Here is a 27,884-nt window from a genome sequence, read left to right on the forward strand (position 1 = left end):
ATACTTTTTGTTTGGTTGAATTTTTGTTCGCTTTCATTTTTACTAACCAGTCTTTTCCTCTTTCTTCTCATATTTTGTGTTTGGTTTAGTTGAACATCATCTTGTTTTATAGTGCTATTTCATATCATTTAGAGTTTTATTCCTGCTGTTATTTGACCATGTATTTTAATTACCACATGTGAATAGCTTACATGTATAAGAAAGATATATAAGTCCAAATCAGTCTTGAAAGTAGTTATGGTTTACTTTGGAGGAAAAAAAAAAACAAAACTGTAGGTAATTTCTTGACCATATGAAAAAAAAACAATTGATTCTCATTATTTGTGGTAGTTATGTCCTATAAAGTTGTCATAAATGCTGAATTAGTAAATACCAACTAGAACATTACTCTCAGGGGGAATAGAGAGTTAGATTCCTGTAAGCTTCTAGTCACAACAGTTTCATCAGCCAATCAGTAAATTACCTTAAGTTTCTTTTTGACAACTTATTTTCATATATATTATTGATTCATTAACTTTGAACTCCTGGCCAGCAGCACTATAAGTCATGCCTGAACAGAAGCCTGTCCAACACCGACATTTTCTCCCTTAGCCTTGCTCCAGGCTTCTAGGATCATTAGATAGCACTTCAACACCACACAGGGGAGTCATTTTAAACAGTGAAAACGCCAAGAAAAAGGATAAACATGCAAAAAAACCATGGTACTCAATAGACTGTAAAGACGACAGTGTGAGAACTGAAACAAGAAGGCAGAGCATCACCATCTCCTCCCTCCACAGGGAATATGCATATTGGACAACTTGAAGTTTTTGCTGTTCTGTGAAAGTCTTTTCATGATCTCAAAAGCACAGAGATTATTAAAGATGTTACAAATATGTTTTAACTCAGGTGATTTTGCAAATATGGAATCTATAAATAATGAGGATCAACTGTGAATGATGAGAGCATAGAAAATATGTTGTCTAGTACCATCCTGACTCTAGGAATTTATTTGGTATAGAGTATATATTTATTTTAAAAAATTAAGAAATGTCCAATAATTAGTTGTTATATAATTTAGATATTAAATTTTGCTTTTGAGAAATAGTAAAATTTTAAAGTTTTTTGTTTAAAACATTTTAATAATAAAATTTGTTTACTATGATAAATAAAATTTGCTTACTATGATAAAAGCAGATAAGCAGAAAGTATTTTGATTAAATAAAAATTTTATTGACTTGCCTTACATAGAATTCAGCTAGAGAAATTTCTTTAATTGTTTAATTTTTGTACAGGGGGAAAGCCCAGGAAGCAGTCATAGGTAAGGCTTTTAATTTTTTTTTTAAACAATATCTGTGTGAACCAGGAGAAGCTTTCTAAGAATCGAGGCTCTATCATTTGCTTGCTGGAAGCATTGAATAATTTACATCTCAGAACTTTAATTTTCTCTTTCTGTAAGTTTGAAGCAAATAATAACATCTCAAAGTATTGTTTTGACATTAAAGAATTTAATGTACTTAAGTCCCTAGTGCTCTCTTGTTAAACCTAAGTCACGTATTTTTTAGTGTAAAAAAAACCCATTGAATATCAATAAATACATTTCCTTGAATTTTTAAAAGATTATCCCCTTTTCCTTCCTCATCACATTCTAAAACTTGTTTTACTAACTAGGTTAACTAGAACCTTGATACTCTAATTTATTTAAGCTGCCTTTTCAGATTCTTTTAAAATCATATGAACTACTTGAAAAAGAACCATCTGTCTTTAACACGAGAATTCTTAATATCAAGAGAATATTTTCATACACTGTTTTGTATTTTGAATGCATATTCTTTACCTTATTTAGTTTAGCAAACATTTATTAGGCAGTTATGTGGCACTGTGCTAGGCACTAAAATGAAAAAATCAAACATGTTTCTCTACATTAGATGGAAGAATATTCTGGTCTGGGAGGTAGTTTGTATAAATGACTAATGTCAACATAAGATGGAAGAAGAGATTAAATAGCAGTTCTAAAACATGCAAAGAAAACCTAAAGGAGAGACCATTTGTCCAAAATGTGTGAGAAGATGTATGTCCAGGCAGACTGCTTTAAGGAGATAACACTTAGGTTGATCCTGGAAGTGTTGGCTAGTGATAACCAACCTTTCAGACAGAGGAATAGAGCCTTTCTGACAGAGGAAATTGCATGAAAAATATGGGTTGACTGAAAAGAGGCACAAGAGAATTTTGTGGAGGAATGGATATGTTTGGATCTTAGAGTGTATGCAATTGCCAAAACTTAATGAACTGAGCACTTAAAATTTGTATTTTATTTTATGTAAGTTATACCTCAAAAAAAAAAAAATACAAAAACCTTGGCAGAAGTTAGGGGCTAGAGGAACCAGAAGTAAGAGATACTACTTATACTGATGGTTAAAACCATGATAATGGTGATATCAAGATTACCTACCTGAGATTGGGAACAGGAGGAAGTGGGATGGTTGGAGCATGGAGGGAGAGAGAGCAGCAGTCTGAGGATTGAATAGGCAAATATCATAAGAGGATTCTGAAGACGACCAAGACTCAGTGAGCAAAAAGAAGTAATCGTGGAAAGCCAAGGGAGGACATAAAGACAAACTGGCAGACAGATGGAATGGAGGGAATGGCCAACGCTGTTGCATCAAACTAAAGAAGATAAGAACTAAAAGTATCTACTGTATTTGGCAACGTAGAAGTCACCTTTGCTAGAGTTATTAGAGTTGAAAGCAAAGAAAGACTGCCATGAGGTAATGAGCAAATGGGAGATAAGAACATAGAAAGTAAGATAAGCACAGAAGAGCAAGGAGCCAGACTACTTGGATTCACATCATAGCTTTGTCACATATTATGTGACTTATTGGACACAATCTGTCTTCACCTCATTTCCCTCATATATATCATCTCTATATCTACTTGATAGTGTTGGTGTGAGGATTAAAATTAGTTAATATGTGTAAAGCACACAGAAGAGAACCTGACACAGTAAGTTCTAGATGCACTATCAGTGTACATTTAGTTTCACTAAATGTGAAGGAGAGATGGAGCAGTAGCTAAAGATAAATATAGGTCAAAGGAAGGTTTTTTCTTTCTCCTTTTTTTCTTTCTTTCCTCCTCTCTTCGCATGAAAGAGAGGTAAAGACAGATAAGAAAAAGTAGGCTAACATGAAAGAGAAGTGCTAAATGACAGAGCAATGTCCCAGAGAGTTCCCTAGAGTAGGGGAGGGACGGTGGCATCAGTGGTGAATGAATTAAGAGTGTAGAGCCGCCGCTGCCTCCAGACGCTCTCAAGATGGCGACCTCTATGGGTTCCAACACCTACAACAGGCAGAACTGGGAGGATGCGGACTTCCCCATTCTGCCAGACGTGTCTAGGAGAAAACCCATATATCCGAATGACCAAAGAAAAGTATGGGAAAGAATGTAAAATCTGTGCCAGGCCATTCACAGTGTTTCGCTGGTGCCCCGGGGTCCGCATGCGTTTCAAGAAAACTGAAGTGTGCCAAACCTGTAGTAAATTGAAGAATGTCTGTCAGACCTGCCTTTTGGACCTTGAGTACGGCCTGCCCATCCAGGTTCGTGATGCAGGATTGTCTTTTAAGGATGACATGCCAAAGTCAGATGTCAACAAAGAGTACTACACACAGAATATGGAGAGAGAAATTTCTAACTCTGATGGAACGCGACCAGTTGGCATGTTGGGGAAAGCTACATCCACCAGTAACATGCTGCTCAAGCTGGCCCAGACCACACCCTATTACAAGAGGAATCGACCCCACATTTGCTCCTTCTGGGTAAAAGGAGAATGTAAGAGAGGAGAGGAATGTCCATACAGACATGAAAAACCCAACAGATCCAGATGACCCCCTTGCTGATCAGAACATTAAAGACCGATATTATGGTATCAATGACCCTGTGGCAGATAAGCTTCTAAAGCGAGCTTCCACAATGCCTCGTCTGGACCCGCCAGAGGACAAGACTATCACCACACTATATGTTGGTGGTCTGGGCGATACTATTACTGAGACCGATCTAAGAAATCACTTCTACCAGTTTGGAGAAATCCGGATGATCACTGTTGTGCAAAGACAGCAGTGTGCGTTCATCCAGTTTGCCATGAGGCAGGCTGCAGAGGTGGCTGCGGAGAAATCCTTTAATAAGTTGATTGTCAATGGCCGTAGACTCAACGTGAAATGGGGAAGGTCCCAAGCAGCCAGAGGAAAAGAAAAAGAGAAGGATGGGACCACAGACTCTGGGATCAAGCTAGGGCCCGTTCCGGGACTGCCAGGAGCTCTTCCTCCTCCTCCTGCAGCAGAAGAAGAAACCTCTGCCAACTACTTCAACCTGCCCCCGAGTGGTCCTCCAGCTGTGGTGAACATTGCACTGCCACCTCCCCCTGGTATTGCCCCACCCCCACCCCCAGGTTTTGGGCCACACATGTTCCACCCAATGGGACCACCCCCTCCTTTCATGAGGGCTCCAGGACCAATCCACTATCCTTCTCAGGACCCTCAGAGGATGGGAGCTCATGCTGGGAAACACAGCAGTCCCTAGCACATTATCACCACTCCGGGGCTTTACAGAAGAAAGGGCGCTTCAGAATCCCAGTACATGAATCTTGGAATAAATATATTTTTCCTTCCTTTGTAGTTTCCATGGTAGCTGAATGTGTTCAGATGTGGGCAGTCGGAGAAGGATAGCCATGCTTTCCTACACGTATTCCAAGGATTGATGGACCTCAAATAAGCTGCCATTAACACGTCTGGTTACTACTCTAACATACTAATAAAACTTATCGCCTGTTCTCCTTATTTCTCTGGTGAACAAGCAACCGGGTGAATTGGAATGTCTAACTGAGTTACCATCCCAATTATATGTTCATTTTGTATCTTTTTTTGGGGGGAGGGGGGGATTGACCTGCGGTAAAATCTTTTTGACCATTTTTATGTCCAGTGGGTATTTTTCCTTTTTATCATCTGAAAAAAGATTACTGGTACTAATTGTAGTGGCATGAGTGTGATTTAACACTTCAGAAGTCACATTCTCAAAAAGAGACAAGTAGAAGCCAGCACCCAGCACAGCCCAGATCTTTTCTTACCTCTCCTTTCCTCATTTATTACTAAAGGAATCTGGCGGATAGTTTTCTCTCTCTGCGCTACCAAAACAAGGCAAAAACAAAAAATGCTTTTTATTCCTGTCAATTGGATGAAAACACAAATGTCATGGAGCTGTGTATCATTGAAGGAATCTGGTGTCTGGGATGAAATTCTTTTTAAAGAGCTTCCTGTAAAACACGTGAACAAACTGTGAGACGAAAGGCACGGGCGCGTGTTGGAAGACTTGTGACCTGCAGCTGGGACTGTCACCTCCAGCATTCACCTTCATGTGTCTTCAGCCCCCGCTTCTGGGCAGGGGACTCTGTTTGGTCTTAGAATGTTTGGATATAACTGAATTGTAGTTGGTAAAAATAATTTGATGTTGTGTTGTGTTTTTTGTTTTTAAAAAATTAAAACGGGTCAATTTTCAAAAAAAAAAAAAAAAAGAATTAAGAGTGTAAGTGTAGCAGATGACCTTGAACAAGTTGAAGAATGCCACCTCCTCAGAGGATGGAGGGAAGAATAGAGAGAATAGTTAAGTAAGAAGAGGAGTGGCAAGAAGTTGAAGGAGTTGGTTTTTGATGCTCCCCATGTCTCAAAGTGGGGTGAAATTGACTTTTAAGAGAAGAGTTTGAATGAGGAACTTAGCATACTTGAAGATTTGAAATAGCCACCTTAGGATGTGAGAGGGAGTTGACTATGTCTAAGAAATGGGTTATTGGTAGGGAACAAATAGATGTTAGATTTTCTCTAACAGCTCTCAGGAGAAAGGGCAAATCATGGAACTGATCCAAGGTCAGAATGTAAGCTGGGTGAAGAAGGTATCATGATAGGAGTACAAAAAGGTGAGTATGTGGTAAGAAAGTACTTCAAATTTGCCATGGTGTCCATGTTGGCTGTATGTGAAGTGTGGCACGGTAGACTAGGAGAAAAGGGAAAGACCAAGGGCCTGGACTGGCCAGAGTGATTGAGCAGGATAAATAGAGGGTAATGGGTATGAGAGTTAAGAGTCCCAGGATGGTAAGACGGTTATCAGAGCATAGCGTACTGAAATTTATACTATATGGTGAACATTTTGGGATATGGTCAGATGGCTGAAGCAGAGCCAAAGTAAAGGTAAATGGAGTCCACATTTCCTAAAAGTGGTTGTAGTGCTAAAAAATGCTCTGATAATATATCATTCTATTCGATGTATATGCTAAATTATGGCAAGTGTTAGAATGTATGTCTTTTTACTCTTAACCATTGAAATTATAGCATTTAATACATTTTTGACAATAAAATTTTAGTATTTTTCTGGTTGATGATTTTCTTTTGGACTTGTACTCATCAGAATTTTTTTTTCTTTCTTTCTTTTTTCTCCCTCATTTTTTCTGTAGGCCTCTTACTGAGGAAGAAATTGTTAATCTAAGAGAGAGGCATTATGATTCTATTGCTGAAAAACAGAAAGATCTTGATATGAAAATTCAAAAAGAGGTAAATAGTCTTTTATGTTGCTTAAGTATATGTTATCATAAAGCCTCTGTTTATACCATGGAGAAAGTTGTCATTAATATAATGTATATGGACAGTCACTGGACCTGCATTTAGATATTATACAGACAAAAATTATTTAAAAGTAAAAAAAAAAAATCCTAGTCTATTATAGTTTGTTTTATTTTAATTTATCAGAAATCATGCTGCCAAAAATGAAGATAATACACTCTTCTAAAACCTAATTTCTTAATTCACAAGTAGAATCTCTGGCAAGATACATGTATTTTTGTGTTTAAAACCAACTTTTAAAAAGTCTGTTTCACAATAAATATTTTTTGCCTTTTGTCTTTTTGTTTGTCTTAGGCTTATTTATTCTTAGTGAACCATAACTATAATCACAAATGTTATATTTATTTTAATGTGTTTATGGGAATGACCTATAATTTAGTTTTGCTATTCACTAAATGGAATTAGTCATATTCTGTTATACATTTAAGAATAGCCTGTTAAGTACCAATTCGTGATTTCAACAGCATTAATTTAAGCTATGCAGTAGATTTAGCCTAATAGATATTAGGCTAAAGAAAATGTTGAAATTTTATTTTTAAGTTTAATTTGATGTGCAATAGATTATCACTAAAACAGTTTGTATGCCATTATGAGTGGCAAGAGTTTAAATTTGAAAGTGATTTTTTAATAGCTTGTTAGTAATAAAATTCAGGATATGTACATCAGTGAGACATCAACTTTGTGAAAGCTTACTTCACTTTGATAGATGGTGATATAATTGGCCTTAGTTTAAAGACCTTGGACTTAAAAGAGCCAATACCATTAAATTAGTCAGGGGGATAAGCATTGGAACATTTTTGAGAATGAAGATCACTGCATATTCTAAAGGAAGAAACAATTTTGTATTTCTGCAAATGAAATGCTACTACTTCATCATTAATCTTCTAAAGAGTTCTATAATATGTCTGGTATCATTTGAATTATTTTGTAAAAGGAGAAATTGAAATAAGTCACAAAAATTTCAATTCTATTATGCTTTGTAGAGATCATTTATTTTTTTAATAATTTATTTTTAATTTTACAAACAAACATTTTATTTTTAGAGCAGTTAGACAGGTTCTGGTTTTTGTTAATCCTTATTGTTTTGTTCATATACAGTTAGCCTTACAAGAAGAGAAGTTAAGACTAGAAGAAGAAGCTTTATACGCTGCACAGCGTGAAGCAGCCAGGGCAGCAAAGCAGCGAAAGCTCTTGGAGGTGAGGGGAAAAGACCCCAACATATATTAAGGCTGCTTTTCTCCTGATTTTCTCTGACAAATCTTAGTTGAGACTTTTCCCCCTCTAGAATCAAGGGCTTCTTGTTTAACAACAAATGCATTTATGTATATATTCTTAGGAATTTTAAAGGCAAATTAGCTTGTCTTTAACAACGAAAAATAACATCAAAGTATATGCTTGATATGGAATGCTGTTTAGCTTTAAATTATCAGAAGCTAATTTTTGTTTATCCCAAAGATGAAATGTAGCTTTCCAAAATCCAGTATTTGGGAAAAATAAATATACTCTTAGGTGGAAACATTGCAAAACTAGTCTTTAAATATAATTTCTACAGCATTTTTTTAGTTTACTTTTGTGAGTATTTTTTTAAACAATTCCTTGAACTGCTGGAATTTCTTATACTTCTTTGAATCCGGTAAGGTGGGCAAAATGCCTCATTTTCGAATATTGTGTATTTCTCATCTTTATTCTTGTGTCTTTGAGAGACTTGGGATTTGAGTTTTTATTTTATCTCACCATACTATCTGCTAGTATGGTATTACTGTAATACCAGATCACAATTAAAAACATGCATTTATAGTATTACTGTTTTAATTAGTTTACGTTTTACTTTAAGCCTCACAACAATCCTAGGAGATAGGTATCATTTTCAGTCCTCATTTTATAGATGAGGAAGCCAAGGGACAGAAATGTTAAATAACTTGCTTAATAAGATCCTATAGTTAATAAGTGGTAGAGCCAGCATTCAAGTACTGTGGTGCTTAGCCAGTTCTCCTACTCATTGTTCTCTATATTTTGCCTATGTGAACTCTCTGCTGTGATATTCACTGAAGTAGTACAAAGATCATGTCACTTAATAATTACAGTAACTTAGAAAATAAAAATCATGTGTCATATTGCTATGAGTTTATATGTGACCTGTGCCCTTTCTCTCTCTTCTTCTCCCTCTCCCTGCATTTTGATTAATCTATTTCAGCAGATTAATTAGATTACATGGGAGAATGGGGTCTTTGCTTCGGGGTTTTTTTGTTTTTTTTTAGTTCTATCTAGTGGAAAAATTTAAAAATTAATTCACCTTCTAAAAAATAAAAATATTTTTCTGGCTCTAATTTAGATAACTCTTTTTACTATTATAAAGTCTCTACTGCTCACCTTTGAAAGACAAAAGCAGTCCGGGCAGCTTTCTCGGGTTCCCACTCTCTCTTTGGGAGTTTTGTACTGTCATTCAATAAACTTTACCATCACTCAATAAACTTTGTTTTGCTGCTCTTCCCCCCCCAAAGGTACAAAAGCATTCCATATGCAGCATCTATTTGGGTTCTCTGGTTTTTCCAGAGTGTTTTTCTGAGTGTTTTCTTCCCTGACTAAATACTAATGCAAGAACACCTAACAGTCTGTACAACATACATTGGCACACAAAGGTATACAGATATATACAAGTTCATTTGATTTTCACAATAGCCCCATGAGCTTGCTAGGGCAGTATTATAGCCTATCTATATTATCTCTATAATTTACAGATGAAGAAACAAAGTAAAGGATGTGCCACCAATACACAAATGATAACTGTCAGAGCCCTAACTATCTGACAGGTCTTCTAAATCCTTTGCTTTTATTATTTCTGAGTCAGCTCAGCCAGGTCTTCTGGATCTTTTGTTTTATTGCTATTTATTTGAGCCAAAATAGAGTTTCATATGCTGTTTTAACAAGTTTTTTCTTACCCCTCATCCTTCCAGTTATTAGATGTTCTTAGGTATAATAAGAATGTTGAGTACACCAATATATATCTGTTTTAAAAGTTATTTTTTAATAACACTGCAAATATTCTGACCCCTCAAGGATTATACACTGAAAGATTGAGAGAAATTCCACCCATAGATAAGAGGATATAGAAATGAACAATGATATATTTAAGGAAAAAGACTTCAATAGAATAACTTAAAGTTTGGTGGTTTTTTTAGGAACTAGAAAAAAATACCTTTGGGTGTTGCATGAATGATGAATGATTTTTTAAAGTATAACTTTACAACAGAGTGATTTTGTATTGCATTATGTTTCCAAAGCAAGAAAGGCAGAGAGTTGTGCAGCGATACCATCCTTCAAACAATGGAGAATATCAGAGGTAAATAGTGAAACATATTACTTCACTTTGTGGTAGAAAATCTTATTTCCAAAGAGAGCACAGTTCAGCTCTGGGTGTTTATATACATACTATGTTTGTGTGTTCCCTAAAAAAAGAGACACTACCTTGTAAGAATGCTGAGAACATTTGCTTTCTTTATATAGGAAAGTGATCATTATTTATTTGAATTGATTTCATTGCATTTTTTAGAGTGGTCGTATCTTCTATACAGAAAATGATGCAAAAAAGAAAGAAAGAAAATGATGCAGTAACACATTGAATGCCTTTGGATAAATTGCTTATGCCTTGCCTTGTTTGTGTTTTCCTTAACATGTCTCATTTTCTTATAATAAAGTTTATATGTGACATTTTTTATTTTACTTATTTTTGTAAATGTTTCAACACTGTTTTTTCTTAAGATTTTATTTATTTATTCATGAGACATACAGAGAGAGGCAGAGATATAGGCAGAGGGAGAAGCAGGTTCTATGCAGGGAGCCTGATGTGGGATCCGATCCTGGGACCCCAAGATCACGCCCTGAGCCGAAGGCAGACGTTCAACCGCTGAGCCACCCAGGCATCTCTGTGATCGTTTTTTAAAAGACACATTCCAGAGTCACATTTTACACTCATTCAAAGAAACTTGTTCATGATTCATTATTGTAAATTATGAAGATGGACTTATTACTAAGCTTTGATGTCAAGATTAACCAAAGTGTTATCATTTTGAGTTTACTGCTAGCATTAAGAAAATTAAGATCTATTTTCAGTAGGTTACTCTAATTGTAATTATAAACTTATATGGAATAGACCTTCAAACTAAAATGCCATAAATTAACTTAAGCATACATTATGTTGTGTCTACTATGAATATATTTCTTTTACTTTAATTACAGTGCAGGACCAGAAGATGACTTTGAATCTTGTTTGAGAAATATAAAGTCACAGTATGAAGTTTTTCGAAGTAGTAGTAAGTGTCTTAAAATATATGCATATTTTTTTTTACTTTATGCCATAGTAAACAGGTAATTGGAGATTCTGGTTCTGTTCCTATAGAAGAACTTCCTTGCCCTTTAAATTTGTCTTTTCTAGATAGGTCAGTTAACTCATCCTTAGTTATACAACTTTATCTTAACTTTTTAAAACATTTTTATTTTTTAAGTAGGCTCCGCCCACAGCGTGGAGCACAACGCGGGGCCTGAATTCATGACCTAAGCTGAGATCACGCCCTAAACTGAGATCAAGAGTTGAACTCTACGCGACCATGCCACCCAATCACCCCTTTCTTTCCTTTTTAAAAGGGAGTTGGAGCAAAGAAAAACCTCAGGCTATTGCTGTACATCTGGATGGAGAGTCAGGCACTCATTTTTCCCATTTCTACTCTACGTCTCCCCCTCCCAGAAAAAGGGAAGGTGGGAAGTAGTACAAAAGTGTACTTATTTTACTTATTACAAATTGATTACAAATCAATTTATAAGATTAAAGTATTTTTCTCTAAGTTTCAAAAGTCAGAACTCCTGTGCTTCCAATAATGGAAGCATAGTTGTGGTTTCTCTTGAAAACAGACTATTTTCATTTTTATTTTTTGTACCTTTTTATAATTGACTATTAAAAATATTACCTACAGTTCATTATATTGGAAAAGTTTATAATTCATTTAAATTTGCAATTTATCATGCTGCGTGGCAAAAAAAAATAAGAAAGGGGAAAAAAGCCTTATATTGTTCCTAACAGAAACTTACCAGTGTGATGATTTCAGTGATCGTTTCTTATGATGTTAAAAGGAATAATAATATTTGGAGAAAATATTAAAAAGGAATAATAATATTTGGAGAAAATATTATAAAATAAATGGTTGTGGTAAAAGAGTACAAATGACCACATTATATTTGGTGTATGTTCTAGGATTGTCATCAGATGCCACAGTTTTGACACCAAATACAGAAAGTAGTTGTGATTTAATGACCAAAACTAAATCAACAAGTGGAAATGATGACAGCACATCCCTAGATCTAGAGTGGGAAGATGAAGAAGGTATTTTTATTCACAATTTCACCTGAAAATTTTAATCCATGTTAATCTATAGAAATCTACTTGATGTTTTAAATTGAAATGAGTTCAGGCCTTAAAAATATCAGTATCAAAGTTTCTTAGTCTCTTACTGTATTAGTGATTATCATTTGTTAGTAAATGGTTTAGAAAGTTGCTTAATTCTTAGTGTTTCTTGAGCTTTAGAAAATAAATGTTAATTTTTCACTTTAAGGTTTCTGTAATCCAGCCCAGATTATTCTATTACTCAGTAAGAAGAATTACTGCCCCCTTGTGGTCAAACCTAAAGCCAAAATTTTATTATCTTTTGGTTCATTATGAATTAGCTGTTTGTTAGGGGTTTTCTTGTGTAGTTCAAAAGCTATAACACGGACATGGGTTTGAATTTTAGCTGGTATGTCTTCCTAGCTTTAGTACTTCAGTAGATTTCTTATTCTCTTTAAGCTACAGTTTGTCCAGCATAAAAAGTTAATAATAAACCTACTTTAAAGGATGATTATTCACCGTTGTATACCCAGAGTCTAAAATTCCTAACACATAATAAGTAGTAAATAGTTGAACAAATAAACATCTGAATGTTGTGAGAATGAAATAAAACTTATATAAAACACCAGGTACAAGGTGTGCCACATAGCAAGAACTCAAGAATTGAGTAGCTAAAATGTGAAGAATTGTAGCTAAAATGTGGATTTTTTCACAAGTTTTCATTTTTACTTTAAGAACTAGGTAATCCATGAAAATGAAGAACGAATTACAGAATGTAGGACTTTAAGAAAAATACTAAGCATTAAATAGTTCATAGAATTTTGAGATGGAATGAACTTTGACTAGTCCTCTAGTCAAGCCATTTCTTTTATCAATAAAGAAACAAAGATACAGGGCCTTGAATAACTTTACCAAAGCTTGCATTAACTTATTTACTTACTTAAGTCTTCTTCTCAGCTAAGCACTGTTTCCACAATCCTGTACTTAAGTTATTTCATATCTGGATCCCAATCAGCAGACTTTAATAAAATTTATTTATTGTAGCATCTTGTTCAGTTTGATCTTTTAGATCTTTTAATTCCTGATTCTGTCATCTACACTCTATGCTAATTAGATTTGTAGATAATATGACTTTTGAGGTTCTTATTCAGGTTGTTAACACAGTTACTAAACTAGAATAGGTAGAGGACAGAACCTACTAGAAACCTTCCCTTAACAAGGCCTCCATAGGACTGACTCTTCAAGTAAATTTGCAAATCAAGTCTGATTGTTAAATAAATATTATTAAACTGTAGAGTCTCTTAATGTAGCTTTTAAAATTTTCACTGAGATTCTAATAACTCTTTCCAAATAATAGGAATGAATCGCATGCTTCCAATGAGAGAACGTTCCAAAACAGAGGAAGACATTCTTCGAGCAGCACTTAAGTATAGCAGCAAGAAGACTGGAAGTAATCCTACATCAGCCTCTGATGATTCCAACGGGCTGGAATGGGAGAATGATTTTGTTAGTGCCGAAATGGATGATAATGGCAATTCAGAGTATTCTGGATTTGTAAATCCTGTATTAGAACTGTCTGATTCTGGCATAAAGCAATCTGATACAGATCAACAGAAACGATAGGGTAAAATCATATGACCCTGTTTATTAGTTGTGACCAAATGTTAAAAACCAACTAGAATGTATAAACGATTGTGCTGAGCCTTTTTGTAAGAGGGAGATAAGAAACCATGTTGTAAGTGCTTATTAGAAAGGAATAGAAATGATAGGCTATATCTGAGTTGCTTCAGAATTAAGTGCAATTTCATCATCTGCCTTCTGCTTTTCAAAAACAATTTAATGGTTCTGTCATGTCATCAATTAAATTAATTTCGACTCTTTGTAGCATTCCTGTTTACTATTTGTAGATTTTCACTTTTAAAAATAGTTTTATTAATTTTACTTTGAATGCTTTCTTAAGCCTATTTCAGTAGTTGACTGTGAAAATATTAAGGCATTTTATGTTTATTCTCAGCAGACGTGAAGGGAGCATGAAGACCATCTGCCAGATCAGATTTATAGTGGTGTTCCCTTTTCCACCTATTCCAGCATTATCAATTCCTATGACTTATTTAAATTTCATTATCTAATAGTAAGCACAATTGAGTAGATGACCCTAAAGAAATGCTGAAATATCCGTTTTTTTTCTATACCTACTGCATACCCTAATACAATAATGATGATTTAGTCTGAACAAAGGATGTATGTGAAAATAAGCTTTCAGAGTTCAGACGCTTGAAGCTAGTAATCAAAAGTAATATTTAAGAAAATATATATATTTAGGTTTTTCACTTCCTTTTACATGCTGCCACTATAAATGAATATTTACTTTAAGTTAATTGATATATTAAATTTCTAGGTGTTTTTTTAAATTCTATATTTCCGATGAATAGTCTTAGAAAGATTTTACACAGAACATTCTCTGTGCATGACTTATTAAGAAAGGAAACCTAAAAATGCAATACGGGTATTTCAAAATAAAATCCTTCCTGGTGTGAAAGGATTCATTGATTTTATTAAGCTTTCCTTTGCCTTGTAATACAAGGTGATTTAATGGGATGGAACTAAGTCTATCAATATATATAACTGTATTCATGATGTACAATGAACTCTTCTTTTCCCTAAAGTTTATGTATCACTTTGAAAGGCCAAGGCTATAAAGCACTCCCTAATTGCTTGTCTTAATTTTGCTGAGGATTGCATATGATCTTAGTAAGTAAACTGTTTTTCTGATTTTTCCTTGGTGTTTTTTTTTTTCTTTTTTTCTTGCAGCAATGACAGTGCATGTTCTCAAAAATATAGGAAGGTCCAGATATAAATAGTAACTTAAAGTTCCTGCTGTACTTAAAAAAAATCATGTGGCCCTTTCAATATTTGAACTGCTAGGCAATGACATCTATAGTTTCATCTTTTTTTTAACCTCCTAGAAATAAATAGGACACTTTAAATATGTAAATATATTAGGTAATGCTATTATTTATGACTGTCTTAACATGATTTAAGTTGTAGCTTTGTCACTGGAAATATTTTAAAGGTAATCTATATTCACATTGCCTGTGTTATGCTTTTTAAAGTTTGTATACATCAGATGTATATTTTTGGTTTGGCATAAGCTACTATTGTAATTTTTCTTGGCATTTTGTTCATAAAAAATTTTTTGAAGGAATGGTAACTTCTCAAGGATTGTGAATAAACACATTTTTACATTTAAAAATAATAAATTATTTGATTATTACTAGTTTTGTTCTATAAACATGTAATAATTCTGACTGATATAGGAGATAAAATTATTTTATTAAATCTGCTATGAAGACAAAAGGAGTGAATTAGGAAAGCAGGATAGAACTAAATTTGAAAATGTTTGTGCTTTAACTGCTAAGGAAAGATACTAATTTTCCTGTTTTATATATTTATAAAAAACATTGGATATAACATTTTTTATTCAGCAGATATTAGAGAATCTACTGTGTCTGATAGGGTTTTAGGGACATAGTAGTAAAAAGACATACAATGTACAACCTCTTTTGCCTACAGTCTAATAAGAGAGACAAGACAGCATAATAACAAATAAACATATAAATAAGAAAACCACAGAATACAACTAGGAAATATAAAAGATGATAAGAAGCAGGATAGCTGGGGACCAAATGCGTACTTTGGTAAGTCAAGAGAGTCTTCTCTGAGATAACGTTTGAGCTGAGACCTAACTGTTGAGCAGGAACCAGCCTTAACTTTAAAAGCTTGGTGAAGCATGTTTATAAAGCTCCTGAGGTATAGAGAATATTTACTATGTTCTGAGAATGAAAAGACCACTGAGACTGAAGCATCGTGAGGTAGAGTAATATGAAATTATTTTGGAAGGGTATTTAGGGGCCAGATCATGTAAGGTTTTGTAGACCATGGTTAAGAGCTAATTTTATTTGATGTGTAAAGCCACTGACTTTTTTTGTAAGCCAGGGTGTACAGTGATCAGATTTGCATTTTTAAAAAATTCCTCTACCTGCTCTGTAGAGAACGGTTATACAAGAGGACAAGAGTGTATGTATGATACTTACAATGGGACGTGGTGTGACTTGATAATGATGATAGGAATGCAGAGCTAATAAACCTCAGAGGTAGAATTAACAAAATTTTCTGATGGGTTAGATATGGAGGCAAAAGAAGGGGTGAAATCTAAGATAACTAGGGGTAATGCATCCAGCATGGTACCCTGGCGACCTTGCTCACTGCATACCTATATAGCAACTCTCAACCTGACAAAGCCCTGTGATCCTCCCTGGACCATGGCAAGATAGGCAGTCTTTGAGATGTGACAATGCCATTTATCATCAGCTCCTCTGTCTTGCAGAAGGCTGCCATGGGGCAATTTCTTATCCAACTCCCTGGTTCTAGAGAAGCAGGGATTTCCACCTCACTCCCATTCACTACAGATATAATCTAATAAAACTGCTTGGCTGGAGTTTAGAGTTGGCTCTTCAATAACAGAGCTACCTTCCATTTATGTGTCATTTGGCCTCCCTGGTCCAATGTCTTAGGGACATCTCTAGTGACCAGGGATGTGGGACACTGACTCCATGCTGATTTAGCTTTTGCTATCTGTGTAAGTAATAAATTAAGTCTATTCGAGCTCATTGGTCTCCTTGCTGGTTAAACCTACGGAAATGTGACAGCCAACCTAGCAGCTACAACTATGCTTGACAATAACTTAGTTTCTAACTTAATAAATATAGTGGGAAGAACAGATTTAGGAAGGTAAAGGAAATTAAGAGTTATGTTTTGGAAGTCAAATTTGAGGTTTATGTGAAATTTGAATGAAGACATCAAGACAGTGATAGGATATATGTCTGTAGTTCAGAAAAGGCAGAGATACAAGTTCAGAAGTCATTAATAGGTAAATGGTATTTTAAGTCATTATACTAGGTAAGATCACCCTGGGGAACAATATAGGCAGAGAAGCCCAACTAAGTGTTGATAGTTAGAGGTCAGGGGTAGAGAAACAACCAGAAGAAACAGATTCAGGAGGGATGCAGAAACCAAAGAATGTGCTATTACAGGAACTACTTGTGACCATGTGCCACCATATGGAGTGAGGAACATGGAAAATGAGCCAATATGCATTGAGGGGCAGAGCTGAAGGCATCTTAATCCCCAGCCACAGCCTCTGCCTGAGGTTTCTGGCACTCCTCCCTTAGAGTAAGCAGCCAAAGAATAGTTCTTTCCTTTCTTCAGAAAGAGTTTCAAAGAACATGGTTACAGAATTAAACTTTGACTTTATTATATGTAAGGGTGCTGTTAAAATTTCAAATTCATGGAATTTAAAAAATGTGTGGTACATAAAAATCAATTTAATATTTGGTGAGAAAACTGAAAAAGAATTCTAAACATAGCAATGGTTCATTAAAATGTCCAAAATATTGGTTTTAGATGCTGAATATACATGAGAACTGTATTTTTGGAAATAAACACTATTATTCTACAGAAAGGAAATCATAGCAAAGGTATTATTGTTCAAATAAAGCTTCCATATTAAAACCACAATGATTCATAGACATTGCTCCAAAACACATTACAGTAGTACTCCAGTACTGCAGGTACCAACAGGCTACACTGCCAGTAACAACCTGCCCATAGCCTTGACCTTGAAAACAAATGGCTGCTTGTGAAATAGTATGACCAAACCAAGAGATGGTTCCTTACAAAATAAAACATAGAACTAAAAGCAAGCATAAAAAGAAAATAATATAACCTTGAGAACACTATTCCTTCATTACCAAAGATACTTTTTGTACATTAGCCCTCACAGATATATACTCAAATACACTTAAACATTCTTCATACATCTAGGAATGCAACAGATGACTAAATCAATGACTAATACAATTTAAAGACTTCAAAATGATAATAAGAGATCCCAAATTTGACAACAGATGACAGTAATATACTAATAAACTATGAAGTCTCTATAAGACATTTACAGATTTCTTCATCCTTCATGATTCTCCTCTTAGCTGTGTTCACAATTCATTTTCATCCATTTCTGTAGGAGAAGTGTTTTGGGTGAAGCAGGATGAGTAACTGCCATACTCAGGAATGGGCTTCTGTATTGGCCAGTTGTTTTCTTGTAAGAGTGATCTTGGAGACAAAATAAATTGAGTTTCAAAAAATTCTAATGACTCTCCATCTTCCTTCTCTATCAGGAACTGATACTCACCAAATCTGACCATGCACTTGTAAGGCAGGTCTATTTTGTTTAGGTAACACAGCTCCTTGTTGTCCACAAGCAGGTTGGTCTTCTTACTCATATTTTTAATTTCAAAAGAGAGAACTGAACTATCAAACTTTTTAAACAGCTGCAGAGAAAACTGAACTCGTGAAACCTGTTTGTCCTGAAAGGTATAACGACAGATGTTGGAATTTCGGCCAAATTTCACTACTTCACTGGAGGGAAGTTTTTCTCGGTTATAAAACCTTATTGATTGGAAAATTCCATTTTGCAGCTGGCCAGGATGGTAAACAGTTATCTGGAGACAAGTTACTGTCTCTTCTGTGTCAGCATCTTCAAAATTGGACATCATGTGTTTCAGAATCTGATCTGCCTGCAATAATCAAAACAGCATGTTAGTTTACTCCCATACTTCAGGCATCAAAGTCTTTAATTCTAATTCTTTTATGAAAATCTTCTGATAGGTGATTTATTTAGACTTTAAGAAGACAATACACAGAATACTTTCAATTAAACAACACAAATGTGAAATTTTACACCAACTCCCATGAGATCTGGTGTATTAACTTTTTCTATCTCTATTTCTCACTTCTAGTTTGACAATAAGACCATACATAAAATCTGGACAATAATAAGGAATGCTTGTCAATAACAAAGTGATTTGGCAGGGGTATAAAGAAACGTCAGTTCCTTTCTCATTTAAATAGAGTGACTTGGCCCAGAGAAAACATGACAGTTACATTTTTTAAATCAGGAATAAATATCTTTGGTTTGAATGCCCTCAGAGGATATACACATAAAGAAAGCCTACAGTTTATTAACTAGATTATAATTAGATATATTCTGAATTTTAAATCCTGATTAAAGAAATTCAAAAATTATAAACAAATAATTGCAACATTTAAATATGCTTTACATCTTCACTTAGATTTCTAGTAGGTAAAGGATTAAATATAATAAATGCTTAGCTAAGATAGAGAAGCAAGCTAAGTGTCCATCAATAGATGAAAGGGTAAAGAAGACGTGGTGTACACACACACACACACACACACACACACACACAGGAATATTATGCAGCCATAAAAAAGGGATGAGATTGCACCATCTGCAACAACTAGGATGAACCTAGAAGGTATTATGCTAAATGAAATAAGTCAGACTGAGAAAGACAAATACCATGTGATGATACTCATATATAGAATCTAAAAACTAAATAAACAAATAAAAAGCAGAATATGACCTGCAAATACAGAGAATAAATTGATAGTTGCCAGAAGGGAGAGCAGTGGGTTGGACAAAATGAGTGAAGGGGAGTGGGAGATAAAGGCTTCCAGTTACAAAATGAGTAAGTCACAGGAATAAAAGGCACAGCATAGGGAATACAGTCAATAATACTGTAATAGCATGGTATTGTAATAGATGGTAGCTACACTTGTGATGAGCATAAGTATAGAAGAGTTGAATCACTATATTGTACACCTGAAACTAATGTAACATTAATGGAACATTGTACAACAACTACACTAAAAAAAAATAGTAACTGCTTTATTTTTTTTAAGATTTTATATATTCGGGATCCCTGGGTGGCACAGCGGTTTGGCGCCTGCCTTTGGCCCAGGGCGCGATCCTGGAGATCCGAGATCGAATCCCACATCGGGCTCCCGGTGCATGGAGCCTGCTTCTCCCTCTGCCTGTGTCTCTGCCTCTCTCTCTCTCTCTGTGACTATCATAAAAAAATAAAAAATTAAAAAAAAAAACTTAAAAAAAAAAAAAGATTTTATATATTCATTCATGAGAGACACAGAGAGAGGCAGAGACATAGGCAGAGGGAGAAAGAAGCAAGCTCCCTGCAGGGAGCTGGGACTTGGGGCTTGATCCCAGGATTGAGGATCACGACCTGAGCCAAGGCAGATGCTCAACCACTGAGCCACCCAGATGCCCTAGTAATTGCTTTAAAAGTTTATTTTATAATTTTAAATTAGATATTACATAAGTTAGTTCTATAGTCTGCACTCCTACTGGAATTATTTACTTTTATCAATTGTTCCTAATGACTGGACAAACTTTCATTAACCACATTCTAACTGCTGTTAAGAGTTAACAGCATCCCTCTCGAGCTCTTGGCCCTGTGGTGCCTTCCACCTACACTTGCTTACATGTATCTTTAAAAATCAGTGGAGTAAAGTAGTATTACAGGATAATTAATTAACAAAATCTTTGAGAGATTATTCTGATACAGAACTGCCATTCAAAACTAATTTATTTCAAAAGAATTAAATGCACACAATTTAAAAATTGATACAGCAAAAAAAGGATTTTTAAAAAGAGTATCTTCTCAGGATGCCTGAGTGGCTCAGTCGGTTGGACTTCTGCCTTCAGCTCAGGTCATGATCTCTGGCTCCTGGGCTGGGCTTCCTTCCCTGCTCACTGGAGAGACTGATATTCTCTCTCTCTCTCTCTCTCTCTCTCTCTCTCTCCCCCTTGGCCCCTCCCCAATGCTCATTCTCTCTCAAATAAATAAAATCTTAAAAAAAAAAAAAAGACTGCCTTCCCTCCGCCCCAATCCTTCTAGAGTCAACCACTGTAAAAGTTGCTTTTATTCTTAAACAAATTTTCTTTATACAAGCATAACTATGGGTGTGCTCATAGATGCAAACACCTGTTTCTACACATAGAGAAAAATTTTTCTTACACAAATAGGAATACACTATATTCAGTTCTAGACCTTGCATTCTTAAATTAATAATACAAATAGGTGATTTGTTACCATATCCACACATACAGACATGCCTTATATTTAAACAGCTACACAGCAGTTGAGCATCTACCTTCAGCTCAGGACGTGATCCTGGAGTCCTGGGATCGAGTCCTGCATCAGGCTCCCTGCAAGGAGCCTGCTTCTCCCTCTGCCTGTGTCTCTGCCTCTCTCTGTGTGTCTCCCATGAATAAATAAATAAAATCTTAAAAAAATAAATAGCTACACAGAATTCCTTTAATCTAGCATGGTGATAAATTACACCAATAGAGTGATGCTGAGTATTCCCTGCATTCCTTAAAAACTGTTTAGGGTCTGGAAATCAATAATCTTAAGTGAAGTTGATTTGTGGTTTTGTCTGCCATCTATATTAGATGTTAGTATCAGAACTATTATGCCAGTTTAAAAAAAACAGAATGCTTTCCTTTTCTTTCTATGCTTGCTATTTACTTTTAGTATATGATCTTTTCTCCTGTTTTGCAAAATTATGGTGCTATTTTTCTTTTTAAAAATTCTTTAGTGAAATTCAATTTAGTTAACTTATACTGTATTATTTATTAGTTTTAGAGATAGAATTTAGTGATTCATCATTTGCATATAACACCCAGTGCTCATTTACATCAAGTGTCCTCCTTAATGTTCATCACCCAATTATTCCTTCCCCTACCTACCTCCGCTCCAGTAATCGTCACTTTGTTTCCTAGAGTTCAGCATTTCTCTCTTTTTATTTTAAAGATTTTAATTATTTATTTTTACAGAGAGAAAGTGTGTGCACAAGCGGGGGATGCGTAGAGAAAGAGACACTACAGGGCTCCCTGGAGGTTCCATCCCACAACCCTGGGATCATGACCTTAACCGAGTGAGCCACCCAGGTGCTGGAGTTCAGCATCTCTTATGCTTTGCCTATTTTCATCTTATTTTATTTTTCCTTCCCTTCCCCTATGTTCATCTGTTCTGTTTCTTTTTTTTTTTTTTTTTAAGATTTTATTTATTTATTCATGAGAGTCACAGAGAGAGAGAGAGAGAGAGAGGCAGAGACACAGGCAGAGGGAGAAGCAGGCTCCATGCACCGGGAGCCCGACGTGGGACTCGATCCCAGGTCTCCAGGATCGCGCCCTGGGCCAAAGGCAGGCGCCAAACCGCTGCGCCACCCAGGGATCCCCATCTGTTCTGTTTCTTAAGTTCCACACGAGTGAATGCTAAAAATCAAACTCAATTTATTCAATTTTTCAACAAATGTTACAGCTAAGCAAAATTCCTTTTTTACTGATTTGGAAATATATCTTTAATTTTAAATTTACTTTTGTCATATACTCTTTTTTGGACATTATTACTTCATATCACATTACCCAAGCAGATAAGACATGCCCAACTAGAAGCAGAAAATGTGAGAGGAACCCTCAAAATCATGGGCCAACAATGGTAAAAATTACTATGAAACCAAGGCAGAAAGAAAAATCACACAATAGGTAGAATTGTGATTTGAAGATACTTTTTAAAAAAGAATTTATTTATTTATTTATTTATTTATTTATTTATTTATTTATTTATGAGCACAAGCAGGGGGTTGTGGCAGGCAGAGGGAGAGGGAAAAGCATGCTCCCCACTGAGAAGGGATCCCAATGTAGGGCTTGATCCCAGGACCCTGGGATCATGACCTGAGCAGAAGGCAGACGCTTAACTGACTGAGCCACACAGACACCCCTGAAAATAGTCTAATTATAATAATGAAGTCTCATTATTCAAGAAGCTGACAACATTAAAGAGAATACTTACAAAAAATCATCAGATGATACAATTAATGGCTGGCAAGAAAAGAATGAGCTGTTAACAAGTAAAGAACCTAAAAAGGAAAGGCAAGAATCTGTCAGTGATCTCAGGTTTATCTAGGAAATACTGCTATCGGTCTAGTTCATTCTTGGACTTTGGACAATGACAGTTCCAAAAGGACATCTGGATTAAAAACCGTGGTGTAGAGCAGCCCAGGTGGCTCAGTGGTTTGGCGCCGCCTTCAGCCCAGGGTGTGATCCTGGAGACCCAAGATTGAGTCCTGCGTTGGGCTCTCTGCATGGAGCCTGCTTCTCGCTCTGCCTGTGTCTCTGCCTTTTCTCTGTGTGTGTGTGTGTGTGTGTGTGTGTGTGTCTCATGAATAAATAAATTAAAATCTTTAAAAAATATAAAAATAAAAACAATGGTGTATTCTGGACACAGTTTTTTGGTAACACCCAAATTTTGTTTTCTTACTTCATATAACTTCTTATATGAATTAGAATGAACTAGAATTCATTCTTTTTGAGCAAATCTACCACCAAGAAAAGTTTCTCTCATACAACTTCTTATGCCGAGTTCTCAGGGTAGATATATTATTCACGTAAGGAAAAAAAAACTGGCATTCTGGTTTATCAAATCAGTGACTACAAATATCTTGGTGTGAATCAACTCTCAGGGTTTGATAAACTTTTGGGATCACAACTGTGGCCCTCCAAAAATACTGAGGTAGATGGTAAAACTGTCAAATATTTGCTGCCCTTCCCTACCAGGCCTACACCTACTGGTTCTGCTCCTTAAGAGAGATAATACAACCATGTCAATGAAACGTGAATAGAAGTGACACAGAAGCTTATTTCCAAGCAGAAGCTTTGAAAGCCACTGTGAGGTTCCACCAATCTTCTCTGCCTCTACCACATTGGCAGTCCCCCAAAGCAGCTCAGTCTCCATTCCAGAGGGAAGAGCCAAAGACAGAACCAAAAAGAACATGTAATATGAGCAAGAAATCAAATCTGCTCTTTTTAAGTCATTAGTTCCTGAAACCTAACGTAGCCTGGGCTGACATGCGTTCACCTAGCCAATGAAGGTATGAAATGATTGCAAATCCTGACAGTTAACAGGGTTACTACTTACTGTATGCCCTTCACATGCCAGGTACACATATTGTCTCATCTTCAAAATAACCCTATGAATCACCACTTCACAGATGTGGGAGCTAAGTTTTAGAGGGTTAACCTGGGCTACTTAGCCAGGTTACAAACCCAGTATCAAAGTCAAGATTCAAATAGAACAGAAAAACACCCTCTCTTACCCACAACAAATAAGGCTCCCTGTTACCAGTTACTCCACAAGCTCTAGCAGTTAATCTGTAGAGAGGAGGGCCATGCAAGCTTACTAAAACCAGCAAGACACCAACCTAGAATCTAGTGTTCGGGAGGGAAAGATGTTGTTACTGCTGCCTCATAAGAGAAAGAGGCTCTGTAGCAGCATGTTACTGTATTAGTTATCCCTCAGTCTTTACCTATGGATGTTAGCATGGACCCAGTATTCACCAGTAATTGTTTGCAGGTTGTTTGGGGAGCTCCAAAATTGAATAAATCATGGTCACGGTCTCTAAACTCAAGGAACTGAGAATTTGTTAATTTCCAGAGCTGCAAGTTCCCTTTACAAAGTGGCCTGAATCTCTGCCATTTCTGAGTGGTCAATAGAAAAACAGGAAAGACTGAAACGAACAACAACAAAAAACCTAAAATAGGGGATGCCTGGGTGGCTTAGCGGTTGAGCCCGTTGAGCCCGTCTCCCTTTGGCTCAGGTCGCGATCCTAGAGTACTGGGATTGAGTCCCACATCAGGCTCCCTGAATGGAGCCTGCTTCTCCCTCTCCCTATGTCTCTGCGCCTCTCTTTCTCTCTCTCTCTCTCATCAGTAAATAAAATCTTAAAAAAAATAAAACCTAAAACTAAGATTGGTAGATCTTTTTTATAGAGCTTTTTAAAAAAGAAATCACTAGTGTACAAATGCTAAAAGGCAGCTTTTTGAAATCTGTTTGACATAAATTATCAAAGACAGAAGAACAATGAGGTTAAATACCAGTAACAGTGGTTACCTTGGGAGAGGGAAACGGGTCAGGGGTAGAAAGAAGACTGTTCATTGTATACCCTGTATCTGTGAAATTGTATACCATGTGTACTTAATATCTAACCAAACATAAAACAAATATTTTCTTTACAAAATTACAAACCATGTGATTCTTATGGAATTACATGGAGGTGCAGATTAGCTAAGTATTGAAATGGGAAACTGTGATATCTGACACCAAAAAATTGTAAAAAGGGTTCGCCTGGCTGGCTCAGTTAGTAGAGCATGCAACGCCTGATCTCAGAGTCCTGAGTTCTAGCTCCACGTTGGGTACAGAGTTTACTTAAAGAAAAAGTTGTAGGGATCCCTGGGTGGCGCAGCGGTTTGGCACCTGCCTTTGGCCCAGGGCGCGATCTTGGAGACCCGGGGATGGAATCCCATGTCGGGCTCCCGGTGCATGGAGCCTGCTTTTCCCTCTGCCTGTGTCTCTGCCTCTCTCTCTCTCTCTCCCTCTGTGACTATCATAAATAAATTAAAAAAAAAAAAAGAAAAAAGAAAAAGTGGTAAAACATTGCGATGATATCTGATACACAGTAGCATCTACATTCACAAATGAACTACAACAAATAGATAAATATATAGAAATAAAAATGAGCCCCGCTATCAAGAACTTTATCACAGAAAGCATAATACAGAAGGCGAGTGCTCCATCCTTGAGTGTCAGAAGAAGAGTAAACCTCTCCTTTGCTGGTTCCTCCTCTCGAAGGAAATAAAGGATATATACGTATAGAGGTGTTATGTGCAAAAACATGCTCTCTATGCCTGCTCACACTCCCACACCCCCCATGCTTGAAACTCTCCCTCCCCCTCCACCTCTCTATCTCTCTTACACACACACACACACACACACCACCCACCCCTCCCAAAGTTGGGCAAAGCCAGTAAAGAGATGATACCCTAACATTGCAAAAAAACTGTTTGAACCTCAACTGTCATGAACAAAAAGATATTTTTGCTCAAAGGAGGAACCAGGTGTCCAAGCAGTTTAACAGAAAGTCTGGTGCCCCTGGGTGGTCATGCATGCCAAGAGGACTCTCATGCTTTAAGTTTGTTTTTTAAGATAAGATCTACTGCAATATTGGAGTGTGTTCTGAGCAACGTGTTAAGGGAGGTATTCTAAAAGTTTTACTTTCATCCCTCCTCAGCTCCCACTATCAATAATCTCAAGAGAAAGTATGACTTTTGTCTTGTTGCAAGTAGCCTTTTTTCAAAGGCTCTCCCCACCACCAACACTCAACACTGAGCTCATAGGAGAGAAGAGAAACTCTGAAGCACAGCAAAAGACAGGGCACTCCTCCTGACCATCCTCCCTCCTGACCACCTTCCTCCTGACCAACCTCCCTCCTGACCAACTCCCCCACACTGGGGTCATCACCCCAGTGTGGATTCGAAGACATCTATGAACTCTACTACTGTTCAGCAGAATCAACTCTTAAATAATAGGTTTTGAAAAAAAAAGAGGGGAAAAAAAGGTCGTGAAAACCAGAAAGAGCAAGGTAAAAACCTTGAGAGAGCTCACTTTTTCCCAAAGACAGTGTCTTCTTTGTCCCGCTCTGTCTGAGGAGCCTGTACGCAATCAGATTTGCAGAGTCCAGCTTCTTCGGTGGCTGGGGACATCCGCTATGAGGTACAGCGTGGGTTCTGGCTTCCGGAGGATTTGGGAAATTCCTCCTTTCAATCTGAAAGCTGGGAAGTCCCAGAAAACAGCCGATTACCCTATTTTTCTAAGGAACAGCTAAGGTAAGGAGGCCAGGGCCGGAAGACCCCGCAGCAGAGAGCTCCAGGGAGCCCGCGGCCCCGTAGCCAAGTCCCTGCAGGTGGGAAGGGGCCTGGGGGACGCCCGGGGGTTCACGCACCACTGCTGAGCTACACTTGATAAATGGAATTCTTTTTTGTTTTCTGATGGGGGGGGGGGGGGACACCTTGCAAAGCACAGAAAAGCACAAAGAAAACACACCCCATCTTCTGGTATTTCCTTTCAGTATTCCCCCCATCGCATTTATAAATATTCCTAAATTTCGTAAAGCTGGGGCCGTGCTGTAATTGCTCAAGCGCGCCCGCGCGCTGGGCCGGCGGGAGCAGGGGCTGTGACTCTCTGTAGCGCACCCCGAAAGACCCCTACACAAAGGAAGCTTCCCTCTCGGGGCGATAAACAGGCCAGACACCCTCCGCACTTCACCCCCAGACCGCAGCCCGCCCGGATACCTCGGGGCCGGGGAGTCGGTGAACTGGCTTCCCCAGAGCGGCTTCGCTTTTCCAGGCCCCGCACGAGACCAAAGGGGCCTGCGCGGAGGCTGGAGTCCGCCGACCGTCGGAGCCCCCCGCGCGCCCCCCGCCGCAGCTCCAGGGGGCGCCAGAGGGCGCTGGGAGCCCAGGGGAGGGGGCGGGGCCGAAGCGGGGGCGCGGGGGCGCGGGGGCGCGGGGGCGGGGGCGCGGGGGCGGTGCGCGGAGGCGGCGGGGCCCGCACCGCTCCTCCCGCTCCCGGCGAAGTGCGCCCTGTAGACGCCCCGAAGCCTTTATAAAGGGCGGAGCGTGGCGCGGCGGTTCTCAGGCCCCGCCCCCGCGCGCCCCCGCGTGCCCCCGCGCGCCCCCTCCCCTCTCCGCCGGGTGTGCGAGGCTGCTGAGGCGGGGTGCGCGAGAGGCCCAGCCCCCTGGCCGTCTTTCTGAGGTTCCAGGCCAGGTTTGAAGCGCAGTAAAACTGGCGAGTACCTTACCCCCCCAAACAGGTGGCCCCTCAAAAGGATGGGGCTAGTGAGCTAGAGTTTGAAAAGGGAGCGGAGTCGCTTCAACGCCCTGCCCCCGCCCTGTGCCGCCCGACCTCGAGTGTGGGCCCGGGACGGGGTAGGGGTGGGCGGAGAGTCGAAGTGACTTCCTAGACAAGCGAGGTGCACGGCCTGTAGGATTTCATTTAATCCTCGCGGTCGGGAGAGTGGGTCCCCCTTACGGGTGA

General features: G+C 37.6%; 4 protein-coding genes across 23 annotated transcripts in view; 3 read left to right on the top strand and 1 right to left on the bottom strand.

Moving 5' to 3' along the window:
* AP1AR (adaptor related protein complex 1 associated regulatory protein) overlaps positions 1 to 15,272 on the top strand; it is a 42,862-nt gene extending 27,590 nt beyond the window's left edge. For 5 of the 8 annotated variants that reach the window (XM_072810424.1, XM_072810425.1, XM_072810428.1 and 2 more), the window contains 6 exons: positions 6,473 to 6,569; positions 7,737 to 7,835; positions 9,920 to 9,978; positions 10,875 to 10,948; positions 11,884 to 12,012; positions 13,370 to 15,272. In XM_072810424.1, coding sequence (XP_072666525.1) covers positions 6,473 to 6,569; positions 7,737 to 7,835; positions 9,920 to 9,978; positions 10,875 to 10,948; positions 11,884 to 12,012; positions 13,370 to 13,635 — 724 coding nt within the window. In that variant the 3' untranslated portion in view covers positions 13,636 to 15,272. Of the gene's footprint in view, positions 1 to 1,274; positions 1,301 to 6,472; positions 6,570 to 7,736; positions 7,836 to 9,919; positions 9,979 to 10,874; positions 10,949 to 11,883; positions 12,013 to 13,369 lie in introns of all 8 variants that reach the window. The other 3 variants (XM_072810427.1, XM_072810430.1, XM_072810426.1) reach the window with 3 other exon arrangements.
* On the top strand, positions 1,370 to 6,547 carry LOC140623762 (pre-mRNA-splicing factor RBM22-like). The gene is given in 3 exon segments (XM_072810423.1): positions 1,370 to 3,354; positions 3,356 to 3,842; positions 3,844 to 6,547. Coding segments are annotated over 3 exon segments (1,260 nt in total). The 5' UTR covers positions 1,370 to 3,289; the 3' UTR covers positions 4,552 to 6,547.
* A 2,029-nt stretch (positions 15,273 to 17,301) lies between the features above and the next one.
* Positions 17,302 to 27,765, bottom strand: TIFA (TRAF interacting protein with forkhead associated domain). 3 transcript variants are annotated; one of them, XM_072810434.1, is made up of 4 exons: positions 27,140 to 27,323; positions 26,454 to 26,620; positions 22,806 to 22,872; positions 17,302 to 18,647 (listed from the first exon to the last, which is right to left on the bottom strand). In XM_072810434.1, exon 4 carries the CDS (start codon positions 18,624 to 18,626, stop codon positions 18,066 to 18,068), a length of 561 nt encoding a protein of 186 aa, XP_072666535.1. In that variant the 5' UTR covers positions 18,627 to 18,647; positions 22,806 to 22,872; positions 26,454 to 26,620; positions 27,140 to 27,323; the 3' UTR covers positions 17,302 to 18,065. The 3 variants fall into 3 exon arrangements, with proteins under 3 accessions (XP_072666535.1, XP_072666534.1, XP_072666533.1); XM_072810433.1 differs by lacking the exons at positions 22,806 to 22,872; positions 27,140 to 27,323 and adding an exon at positions 27,649 to 27,765; XM_072810432.1 differs by lacking the exon at positions 22,806 to 22,872 and having other exon boundaries at positions 27,140 to 27,319.
* ALPK1 (alpha kinase 1) overlaps positions 26,516 to 27,884 on the top strand; it is a 134,659-nt gene continuing 133,290 nt past the window's right edge. For 6 of the 11 annotated variants that reach the window (XM_072810406.1, XM_072810405.1, XM_072810408.1 and 3 more), the window contains exon 1: positions 26,516 to 26,674. The gene's annotated coding sequence lies outside the window, so the exon portion shown is untranslated. Of the gene's footprint in view, positions 26,752 to 27,530; positions 27,881 to 27,884 lie in introns of those variants that run through there. The other 5 variants (XM_072810403.1, XM_072810410.1, XM_072810409.1 and 2 more) reach the window with 3 other exon arrangements.

The sequence above is a fragment of the Canis lupus genome, chromosome 33, assembly GCF_048164855.1.
Source record: "Canis lupus baileyi chromosome 33, mCanLup2.hap1, whole genome shotgun sequence".
NCBI classification, from domain to species: Eukaryota; Metazoa; Chordata; class Mammalia; order Carnivora; family Canidae; genus Canis; species Canis lupus.

Bases quoted from the DNA above. Each gene is read 5' to 3' on its own strand.
- TIFA (XM_072810433.1), bottom strand. From the start codon at position 18,626: ATGATGTCCAATTTTGAAGATGCTGACACAGAAGAGACAGTAACTTGT.